Below are 12,974 nucleotides of genomic sequence, written 5' to 3'. Positions count from 1 at the left end.
GTCTCCCAGCAATGAAACAAGTGTTTCATAACAAGTCCTTTTAAAAAATCCCAGAAGAAAAAATCAGCTGGAGACAGTTCTGGTGATTGTGATGGCCATGCGATTGGTCCACCACTTCAAATCCAGCACCCAAGAAAAGTAGCCTATACAGATGTGTTCCGACTTGTCTGCTGAAATTGAATGCATCGATGAATAGGCATAGAAACATCATTCAGCATGTCTGGCAGAACCTTTTGCAAGAATGCAAGATAAATGCAACCATCAACTCTTTCTGGGAGAATGTATGGACCAAGTAAACAGTCTCCTACAATGTCAGCCCACACACTGAGGGTAAATTTATGTTTGAGGCATACATATATGTAGCACGAGGGTTTTCATTTGCCCGAGTAAAGTTGTGAACATTCATCACACACTCTAGTAAGAATGTACCCTCATCAGTAAAGAGAACACCTGCTGTGAAATTTTGGTATGCAGCATTTTCCTGCAAAAACCACTAAGCAAATTCCACGTGCTTGTTGTAGTCTTCTGGTTTAAATGCCTGGATGTGCTGTAAATGAAAAGTATGCAGTCCTTTGTACTGTAAAATGTGCCAGACGTTTGGGGGTATGGGTGTCTTGAAATACAGAGATACAACTTGTGTACTTATTGAAGGATTACACTCCAGTCCTTGGAGAACACTTTCATCTGAAACAAATTGTCTGAGTTATTCATTGGTGACCAGCATTTGGCTTGTGTACGTCGAACGAGCGGCTTTCGCACAGTCACTGATGCAGAGTGGCAAGGCCCCTTTCTATGAGCCACACATTCGCATGGCTTCTTGTCAAATGCTGTTAGCTACACCATACATCAAATGCATGTCAGCCATTTCATGGTATGTGTAACCAACACATCCATGGCTAAATGAAGACAATTTATGTTTGCTCAGCTCATGATGATTGTATAGCAATGCCCTCTCCTGACACAAGTGGCATTTGCAATCCTATATTCCTATGTGATTTTTGATTCCTGTTATACGCCTGATTTGCCATGCCATTTTGTAAACATTTTTTTAATCACCCTGTATAAATTTATAGCTTCCAAATAATATAAATGATGTGATTTACATAGATAATGTCTTGATTTGTATTTGATGCATATTATCTATTTATTTAACATTATTTTATTGTAATTCTACCTATGTTCATTTCTCATGCATTTTTATGTTACTCTAAAGCTAGTAGGTATTCATATTTCAATGTTTTTAATTCCTTAAATAGCATTTGTAAACCTACACAAATCGACATCATTACTATGAATACAGTTTCAAGAAAATCAAAGAATGATAATTGTACTACTGAAGTTTTCTGGAATATGGAGTCAGTGGCATTTGGAAATCTTGCCAAACTGACACTGATACCATCTTCCTTCTTTTGACTATGAACAAAAAGGTGGAAAACACCACAACTCAGCTGTGAGTTTAACCTAGCAAGTGCCACACAGTCACTATTCTGTTTCAGATTTTCTCAGTGAACAATTAAGCAATTCTCTTGCATACTTATAAAACTAAAGCTTAAAGCTGTGAGTTTTCAATAAAAGTGATCCTGCATTTTTAGGATTAAATTGGTAACTTTCATTCTTGCATTAAGAAGAATTTATAGCACTATCTCTTATTCTACTTTCAACTTTTTTAACTGATTTAATTTAATTTTTTTTGCAAAACCAGTATCACTTGAATTGGGATAAGGCTCAGATTTAGCTCATTATTAAAGAGATAATAATAGCACAGCAATACACAAATCCATGCTTCTTTTGTTTCTCTATGAAAAATTTTCCTATTTTGTCAGTCTTTTTCGTCATTTAAAAAAGGTTAAATATATATATATATAAATATAATAAAATATTGCAATTAATTTTTAATTCATTAACTAAGAACAATACAATAAGAAACAAAACTGATTCTGAATGCTAAACTTATTTTCTTAGTAAATCAGCTTCACACAGTAATCAACAAAACAGATAAAAATGCTGCAAACTACTAATAAGCTTGTAGCTCTTTAAAATCTCTTTTTTCAAAAATGTAAATTTTATTGCATTGTCACTAATTAATGGTGACATTAATGCATAAACCATTATGTTTTGCTTGTGTGTGTATATATAATATGTGCAAAATGCATTATGGCAAATCCATTGATAATTAAGTTCTACAAATATGCATAGACCAAAGCAATTTTTAAGGTTTAATTTTATTTAATTTAAGAAAAAAAAAAGAGCCAAAAAATGCTTAGTAAATATATATTAACTAAGTACTTTAAGCAGGGGTTACCTATAGAAACATGCAGGATGGAAAAAGCAAACAAGGAAGGGAAATTCCTCTAGTTTTCACACAGGGTGATTCTCTCACCAGTGATTGTAGCCTCTCAGCAATAAGATCACTATTTATATTTATTACGATATAATTTTGTAGGTACATATTTTTTTGCTCATGAGAAATCACATTTTTCTTTCACTATACTTTAGAATAGTCACCAATATATAAATTAAAAATTTTTGCAGTACATTTGAGATTTCAGCTTCATTTCATTTAATGGATCTGTAAAACAGTTGACAATTTAATTTGATAGGAGTCCGCAACAAAGAATACTTTCAAACCATAATACATGTTTACAGACTTTGAATTTATCCACTTAATAAAATAAGGTTTGATATATTTATTTCTTAGCAGAAAAAGAGCACACATTTTCTGCATGACTCAAAATTCTAGCTGACTATCAGTTCTACATTACTTGACTAGACTCTCAAGAAATATCATTCAAACTTTTACTCAGTGCAATGAAAATATTTGCTGTCTAAGGGGATAAATCAAATAAAACCCTAAAACTGCTTTGAGGAGAAGCCATCCTACCGCGCCTATACATTTCATTACAATATATTCTTGGAAGTGCAAGGAAGAACAAGATTTACAGTAGATATATGGAACTCAGAAATGTTATTTAATCGTATACAGGTAGCACAAATATCTAATGGCATTGCATCAGCAAATTTTTTTGTAAACAGTCATGTAGTAAAATAGACACATTGAGAGCGAAGAAGAAAAACCAAGATAATGTATATAACAGGATAAACAATTTCAATATATTTGTTCTTGAGAAAATTGAAAATGCAATAGAAACTGGATAAATTTATTAGGCTCCATAATTTTGGAAGAAATACTATTTAACTTAAATGGGACTGGAAATTATGATTTTTTTTTTTTTTTTTAAAATTTTTTTTTTAACACAAAGTACAAACTTGATTTATTTTTGCTGTAATCATTCACATTTTAAAAAATTATCAGATCCAATTTTGTTTTTCATTTTATGTAACAATATCATAGCCAATAAAATTAGCTACTTTAGAACAGAGCAGCACACTTTCACATTGTTAAATTCAACAATCCTGTAAACTGACTAAAAAGCTCACTTACTTTCAATTGCTTGAAATTTGTATTGAAGGATTAAAGTTTAGCACTTTTATACACATTAATATCACTTATAAATGCCAAATTTATGCACCTACAAAATGCATATTCAATACTGACCAGCAGATAGCAATTTTATAGTTGAGATGCTCCTAGCAGAAGAATCATCCTGCGATACATTCCACATTACTATACCAAATCACATAAAATATCCTACAATACTCTAAAAAACAAGTTACCTGATCCTGATATCAATTTCTTACCATATCTACTTTATACACCATTCCTTTGACAGAGATATTTGTAAAACACATCGCTTTGGATAAAAATAGCCTACCTTGGATTTTCAATGGCTACCGGAATCAATTTTCAAAAGATATATGTACTGCAAATGTAAAATCCACCTATACAATGTTGAGAAAAATGTATTGGAAATAGATTTAAAAAAAAGGTGCCTTGCGCAGTACATCAACATATTAAAAGTTAGTAAAATGTATTACTGTCACTTACTTTTAAGAAAAACAGCACACCAAAGAGTTGAATACTAAGATTAATCTTTCTTTGACTTTGAATTTCAGCCCATTCATTAGCAACAAAGTAAGTACGCCAAATGCTGACACCAGCCATTTCTGCATTGATTTTGTCAGGGGTTCCTTTCAAAGCACTTGAATTGCTTTTCTTAGTATCACTTCCGGCAGACGTTTCAGCTACATTTTTTGAGCTGGTAACATTACGAGAACTAGTTGTTGAAGCTCGAACTCTTGGACGTTCCCAATCAATAAAAAATATATTTATGCTACACTGGACAGCCAATAGATGGATAAGTTGTATTGCCTAAGAAGAACAAAAGATTAAAATGTATCCTCTGAAGATAGCATTTTTAAAAATATTTTACAAATGTTTAAATTTTTTCAAAATTAAATTGAATTTCATGTTTTATACCAGTATACTAATTATATAATAAAAAATAAACAACTATCCCATTATAAAGAAAAAAAAAAAAAAAAAGCTTCTTGCGATAGTAAATACAATAGTTCTTGCAATCATTTTGTGTGTGGTTCAATTGTAACTGCCTGTATATACACAGTGCATCTATGCATAATCCTTGTTTCGTTTTGCTGCTTATTGTAACATCAGAATTCAATCTTTGCTTCAATTGTATTATGATTATTACTTTGTTCAATTCTAATATCATAATTGCTTCATTCAACAGAGCAAGTAATTTTAATAGCACCTTCAATGCATTGTTTAATAGCGCTCTGTGAAGTTAGCCTGAAAGTGGTATACTTTAAAATAAGTATTCTAAATGTTAAGTCATATATCTATAATGCAGCCTCATTTTTCTTAGATTGTAATATTGTAACTGTGCTTGTTAAGTTCTAAATTTAATCTCTATCTAAAACACAGGACCATCAGTGATCTCACTTAGTCGGTGATAAGCACAAGACTGTGTAGCCTGCAAAGACTTATGCACTGCTGTAAATAGCCTTGTGAACTTCTTATTCTTCATATGTTTGTAGCAGTCTGTTCTACCGGTTTTCCAGCGGAGGGGGTGCAGCAGCATTAGATCCCTTCTACAAGGAGGACAATAATGCTGGGAGGCAAATTTTTTAGTCGTAGGATGAGCAGTCCTCTTCTGCAGTGTAAAAGTAAATACAATTATTTTTTTTTACTACTAATTAAACTGAAAGTTTATCAACAATTAATTATTTATTAAAATTGCTTTTATTATTTTATATTTTTATTATTTATATTTAAGTATATTAAATTACTGTGTAGAATTAATTCTATGAATCATAAGATTATTGGAATTTTGTCTAAGTTTCACACTTGGTCAATTACAGCAGGAATTTCAGTAAGAATAATTTTTTAGACTCAGTTAGGACAGATTGAGAGATTATTGGATGATTAGAATTTATATAACACTGGTTGGTACTGCTTATACTTTTTGTGACAACTTTTTATAAAGTAATGCTTATTTTAATTGTTGGTTTTGGAAAATGTCATTTGTGAAACATTCATGATGTAAAATTATTAATTTGTAAAACAAATAAAAAGTTATAAAAGAGCTTCATGTGAATATGGGCACACTGTCACTAATCCTCATTGACAACTAACTGTGAAGTAACTAACTATTTTGAAGAGCTTAATTTAAACAAATCTGTATAATTTTAAGGTATTTAAAACTTGCCCAATTTTATTAAACTATGTGCTTTTGTTATAAATTTACCAAAATACAAAAATTAGAAAATTAAAGGAACTTAAAAAGAAATTTCATTAAAACATATTACAAGAATAATTGTTTAATTAAAATTGCTATAAAATTTAATAGTTTAAATTATACACAAGTTCTCATATTAAGTAACTATTCTACTAAAATAAAATAAAAATCTTTAAAAGTGATAATTGAAAACATGAGTATGAGAATACTTTTGCATAACAAATAAAAAGAAAAGTTTAATCTCACAGCAAAACTTTTTAATGAATACTTTGGTAAAACATGTGCAACATTTCAGTACTGGAGAAAACGTCCCAATTTTCATACAAAATTTTTCTATCTAGCTTCAGTTTTTATGTAAATTTATTCAAGTACTAAATGTGTAAAATATTAAAAGCAATAACTGCTATACATATTTCTTTTGACGATAAATTTTAAAAATATATATTTGCTTACTGCAACTGTAAAAATTAACATTTTTATCAAATTGCATTACACAATTAAGCAGAAAATGTTGTTCATTTGGAAATTTAATTTTCTAGAATGTATGGTTTGAACTAAGTCATTTTGTTCACATGAAAATGATTATAAGAGAATGATGTCTACAGCCTATCACTACAAGCCTGAAAGTTCAATAATATATTAGTTTTTAGAAAGAATAATCATAAAATATCTGGTGAAAGCTATTGTGAATATTTGTTTTCTTATAAAAAATATAATAATGTTTTCACTGCTAGTAGTCAGTAAAATGCAATAAATAATTAGCTATCCTAATATATATACAAAATTCTCTCTATACACATTAATAATGTTATAAACATAATATCCTCCTATGCATAGAAATATTACAATTCCAGTGCAAACATATATTTAATTTACAACTTATTTAAATCAAAAGATAAAAATTTCATTTTCAACATATAACAAAAATAACGAAGAAAAAGGTACACTGCTTTTAATATTCTTCATGAATTATGTGGCAAAGGAATAGGAATATATTAATTTTAAAGTTTATTAAAGAGGTAGGAAGCATTTCCATTCTACATATAAAACTGAAATTAAATAATTTTTACTTTTAGAAATGAATGAAATCTTCAGAAATTTGATTGTAGTGTGTGTGTGAGACAAATACGAAAAATTTATCAAATGCAATCAGTCAAAACAGCATTTTTTTTATTGTTCATATTAATATCATGAGTACTTTCTGATTACCTGCAACAAAGCAGAAAAATGGCAAAAAAAGCAGTACGCTGTCATTCTACATTGGACAATAGTTAATGTTCATTGGACAATAGTTCTACATTGGGCAATAGTTAATGTGGCAACCCATGAAGTTGACAAAAAGTATTAATGCAAGAACCCAAGTACATGAGAAACACATCTGTCTCATCTAGTGCACAATGCCAAATCACCTGAATGCTGAATTTGTGCAACTCTCATGCTTTTCTAACCCTATGAGCGTTACAGATTTAGCTCCGAAATTTCAAAGTTCCTCAAAATATCGTGAACAAAAAGTATTTTCTTGATTATAATTTAAAAATAATTCTCTCACTTTGTACCTTGCTTCCTTTTCTTCCAATACACAATCAACCCCAAATCGGATACATTAAAAGCTGGCAGAATTTTTCATGTGTAATGAATATAAAAGCTACCATTCTATAATAAATTTTCTGTCCATAACGCTGAGACTGCTAACGCGAAAATAGATCACTGCAGACATGGGGAGCACAATAGCACAAAAAAGTATTTCTTTAAAAACACAAATATTTTATTACTGACATCTCTTGGATTTTTAACTTTATCGATTAACTGCTGTTGTATAGAATTTTCAGTGCACCATCATTTTGAAGATTGCTGTTGCCTTTCTAGCATTAGCCTTGGTGATAAATTAGTCGCTAATGAATTCATGGATATTCTCCAAAGACGGCGAGTTCATGACTTTTCCATGGGAGTGCAGATAATCAGAAAGTATATAATTATGCTCTACCATTAAAACTACAAAAATCACATTCTTATATGCAAATATTAGAAAAGAAAATTTACTAGTTATTTAAACATACATCATAGTACTTTAATCCAATGAGCACTTTTGGAATATATTTAATAAAATAAAGTAATAGCAACATCAAATTTAATAATCAAATAAAAATTACTTTCATTGCCAAGGCTATTCCTAAATAAATACCCAGAAATTTTTCTTGTTCTACATTGGGCAAAAGAGTATGCAACACAGACTGTCTCTAAAAGATAAGTAATATGTACTATTAGATACACTAAAAAATGCTTCTTTCAGATTATTTCATAAAAACGTCAAATATTAAAGGTTATTTCATAAAAACGTCAAATATTAAAGGTTATATGGAAAAAATATTTGATAACCTGATATGTAACTGAATAAAATATGATAATACTTAAAATAATATTAAGTAAAACTTCTCATTTTAAAGAATTCTATTTTTATTTCACCAATTTATACCAATGATAGTAAATAAGAAATCTGACCACACAAAATAAAATTAAAAAAAAAAAAAAAAAAAAAAAAAAAGATACATATTTATTGAATAAAGATTTAGATGATATTGTATTATTTTGCCTATATGCATAATATTCTGCTTCCTACTCTGAACACATTATGCATTTATAGATGAGTGCATTTTTTATACAGGAATTAATTCACAAAATACTTGGATACTGATCAAAATTACCCCACCCAGAAACATACCTTTTTTAAACTTGAAATGTAATTCATTCTAACCAGTTTTTAATAAAATTAAATTAGTTTCTGACTGTATGATTAAAAAATACCATTTTTTATTGGCATATTCTCCTCAGAGCTGCCAGCATTGAAATATAAAAAACAAGAGGATATTTGTGCTACACAGCAATCGCAAATTCAAAGATGTCTATTGATAAATTTTACTTAAAAATCATTTTATAATGCCTAATTCAGAGTATCAAATTAAAACCATGATTTCGATGTAAAATACATTAGTTTAATATTCAATTCATTATTTTAACTTTAAGTTATGATCCAAGATTGATTGCATTTAATTTTCTAACTTTCTTAAAATTTTATAATGGTCAAAACTCAAGAAAAAGTCTTATTTATGAAATCTATGTTTATCACAAATTTAGAAACCAATATGTTAACAACTGCCTACGTAAATTTAAAAATAAATCACTTATGCATTTAAAGCAAAATTAAACACTTAATATTTGTTACTATTACTACTAAATATTAGTTAAGCCATTATGCAATGTTCTACAAATCTCTAGCATGAATTTACCAGCTTAGATCAATTAAAAATTAATCAGAAAATTATGCTAGAAATCACTTGAAAAAAAATTTGAACAATTTAAGTTCCATTAAAAAAAAAAAAGAAAGAAAGAGAGAGCTGTTGGTTTAGAATTTTTTTATTAATTTTTTCCCCTTTTCCCTTAGAATTTAGTGTTAAAATGTTCTACCAGAACTATTTGGAAAAAAAAAAAAAAAAAAAAAATTATCTAATTCAGGTAAATATTAAAAAAATCTGAACATTTGGAGATTTATCAAGAGAATGGGAGACTTCATGAAAAATCAAGTGTCTCCACTTCAGTGTGATATCTGGCAACTCTGCTCTCGTGTATCTTTTCTTATTTTTTCTACACATGATATAACAAAATACTCTTTGTAGAAGTATGAAAAGTAAAATGTGTAAATAGATAGAAAAATCATTGGAAGTAATAATTCTATAATTGACTTCTTTAAAATATTGAACCGCCATGTTCTTTTAACAGCTTCTCTCCTTTAAATTAGTTTTTTTCTCAAGACACATTTCTCTCTCAATTTTTCCTAAATTAGTAAAACTAGGAATGAATACACAATTTAATACATCATAAATATTTTCTTAAAATAATTAATCTTCAGGAAACTAATTCAGAATTTTTCACAGCAGTTACATACCAGATCATTTAAAAAATGTATTATACTTTTACAATGAACAGTTAAATATGTCATAAAATGCTACAAATGCATTTTATATAATCCTAACACTTAATATTTGAGGGAACATTTCTCCCTTACAAATAAGAATAATTATTAAATTGCATGCGTATACATTAAAAAGTGCACATATAAAAGCAAATACAACATAAAATCAAAAATCCAGATATCCAATATTTAAAACAATCTAAAATTCGGACCCCCAGATCACAATAACCTCTTTTTTCTCCCTAGAAATTTTTTCTGTGCTTCTAGCACTTGATATTTTTCCATAATTAAAACATGTGCAGTGTTCTGATTCTTAATTTCATTTTGGCAGTAAATAAAATACCTCCTTATGAAAGAAACCATCATTTATTAGGACAAACATGCATGGTATGATGAATAATTCGGCTCCATAGCCGCCATTTTGCTTGGCATACATCTCAAACCGAAATATTTTACTATTAAATAATTTATATCCTTTAAGCCAACCAGGTGAATCTTTCTTTTAATATTTATCATCATGACTATCAATGCACAGCAGGAGCAGTGACCTGCATAATGACACCTAAACAACTTTTTCTTTTTACTTCCTTGTACGAAGTAAAAACGAAGTATTGTAATCGCGAAACGTTTCAGCCAACATATTTCAACGAAAATATCCATTTTGACCGCTATCGAATGCAATTTAACGATGTTTTTGCGTGTCATCTGTACGTAAGGACAGAATAAAAGACTCTTTTTCTTCAAAAAAATTATAAAACTGCTTTATAATGAATTTCGAAGAGAATTTTTCATGGTGTCTGTACGCACGTATGTATCTCGCATAACTCAAAAACGAGCAGCCTCAGAACTTTGAAATTTTGTATATAAGACTACTACAACATGTAGATGTGCACCTCGTATTTTGGTTGCAATCGCCCACACCAAATGTATATAAATATACTTATAAATATATCCACTCTGTTACCCGGCTAAGTGATCTCATTTCTTTACTCTTATATGTTTGTAAATTGTACATTTTTCGCTTTAAAAATGATTGTATTATGTTGTTTTTATCTTCCGGTTAAGGTTTTTATGCCTTTAGTAAATCTGTATGCAATATTTTTAGAATTATCAACAATTTTAAAGTTGTCTAAGTGGGGCTAGGCCTTTTTTTATGGCGGCCATTGATGTTTACATTTGAAACAGTAGACTAGTGGATTTGTTGCTAATCTAGAGAGACTTAGCTTCACAAGAACAAAGATTATGCATTCATTTATTATTGCCAATTAAATCATGCTTAATTCTTTCTGGAATTTTTTCGAGGAAATAAATGTTTAAGATTTACTTTGTAATTTTTAATATAGATATTTTGAGTTTTTATGTATTTTTGCGTTCTCGCAAAGTGAGAATTGAATTAATTAAATGAGAAATACTCAATCGTCTGTGAAAAACTGTTTCTTTTTTGTTTTGTTTGCTTAATTGCTTTTATACATCATTCTAGCTTTATTATAGTATTTGAATAGAACATGTGACAACTATTAGATAATTCTATTCTTTAAATGATATAAATTTTGTGAATTATGGGTTATAATATAAACGAAATACATAAGTTAACTGTTATATAATTATTGGATTATATAACAGTTAACTTAGTTTCCGTTATATAATTATTATATAAGTTAACTGTGAAGTGTTGAACATGTTGATGAGATTTTTAATAAAAATTTCTTTCTATGTGCAAGAAACAGATTTTGTAAATCATACTCATAGACTACAACACTTTTAATGCTGTATGAGTTAAAAATAACTGAGTCACTTTTCAGATAAGCCTAAACCTGGTGCCAGAGCTGGTGCAGCGGTGCACCAGCCAGATGATTTTAGGAAAGGCAAATTTTTAAAACTGAAAGAGAACTGAGCAACAGAATTAAGGGATGGCAAAATCTTTAGAATTTAGGGAAGGTAGAGGGATGCAAAATTTTTAGAATTTAGGTCATGCAGAAATTGTGCTGGCCACAAAATATTTAGGGCCACCCTTATGAGGGAATTAATTTATTCAGGACTCAGTTAAGCCTAAAGCATATTTGGAAATAAACATAGTATAATAAACAATTAAACTAATATAACTCAGGCTTAACTTTGTCAGCATGCAATACAAACATGCTGACAAGATAAAATTTAGTAGAACAATTATCTTTAGTCAACCAAGACAAAGTTTAGTGGAACAATTTTTTTTAGATGTCAATGCCATGCCATGACACACATGAATAGTGCATAGCGCATGCTATCTAAGCTTTATGACCGCAGCCACAAATTTGAAAGTTTTTAAATATTGCAAACAGAAAGTAAAATTTTGCAATTAATGGTATTTGTGAAAATATGTGGAGAAGTGGTAATACATGAAGATGATATAACACAAGTTTCTCATTGGGATTACAATGCCCCAATCATCTGTCAACTAATGGAGGGCAAAATCTGTAGTGTGGTTCCGATTTAATGGAAAGAGGAATGAAATTTCATAACTGAACAAGAAATTAAGTCTTTCTATGGAATTAAGAAGAAAGTATTAGCACAAAAAACAAAGCAATTTAGACAACATACATTGAAAGAATTATTTAATAAAGCAAACAAATAAATATTCAGTTTTTTGGGAGAGGGTAAATTTTGATTCCCTTAAGGTTATAAATGCTTTATTATTTCATAAACCACTATTTCATATTTTTAATTTTACAATGTCTACATGTCATCTAACTAGATTTAAATTGAGGATTTAATATTTAGAAAAATCTTAATTCGGAATTGCCGAAGTCCCGACGAGCTCAAATCTCAGACTTTGTACTGCACTGAATCCATGTTCAAAGCACTGTAGATTTTAATATATTAATTTAAAGTTAGTCAGAAATTTTAAATAATTGTCAATTTTAAGTAAATGGCTTAATATTACTTTTACAATAACAATTTTACAGTAAATTACAGGAAAAAAGGTCACCTCTGATTTTTTTTAGATGATTTTTTTTATACTACAAAAATGAGAATCACACAAAAGGGCAGATATTTTAAGGTTTTCAACTGCCAATGCTTCATTTTTAATGCAGAATACTACATTAATTCATGTATACTAAAAATTAAATTACAGAATTAACATACTTACTTTAAAAAACAGAAACCATTTTAGAGACACACAAAACATAACAATAAAGAAAACAGTAGCGAGATTTCCACTCATGAATATAATGAACTTCCCAAGAGACTATAAAAACAAATGAAAAATACATCAATATATAAACTTCCCTATCTGTTAACAAGCTTTGTAAATTAAAGTAATATAAAAATGCAGATAGAAATGTAAATTTCATTTTCATGAGATACAAACA

At 29.0% G+C, this 12,974-nt stretch overlaps 1 protein-coding gene across 3 annotated transcripts in view; it reads right to left on the bottom strand.

Annotated features, from left to right (window-relative positions):
* LOC118198697 (meckelin) overlaps positions 1-12,974 on the bottom strand; it is a 107,673-nt gene that overhangs the window by 26,778 nt on the left and 67,921 nt on the right. For all 3 annotated transcript variants that reach the window (XM_085827371.1, XM_085827372.1, XM_085827373.1), the window contains 3 exons: positions 12,752-12,850; positions 7,808-7,894; positions 3,947-4,270 (listed from right to left, as the gene is read on the bottom strand). In XM_085827371.1, the coding sequence (XP_085683497.1) occupies positions 3,947-4,270; positions 7,808-7,894; positions 12,752-12,850 (510 nt within the window). The remainder of the gene's footprint in view (positions 1-3,946; positions 4,271-7,807; positions 7,895-12,751; positions 12,851-12,974) is intronic.

The sequence above is a fragment of the Stegodyphus dumicola genome, chromosome 1 (genome assembly GCF_044657685.1).
Source record: "Stegodyphus dumicola isolate Sdum_Otavi_A_Nest chromosome 1, ASM4465768v1".
Taxonomy (NCBI): domain Eukaryota; kingdom Metazoa; phylum Arthropoda; class Arachnida; order Araneae; family Eresidae; genus Stegodyphus; species Stegodyphus dumicola.
This window is presented reverse-complemented; position numbering and strand designations above follow the sequence as displayed.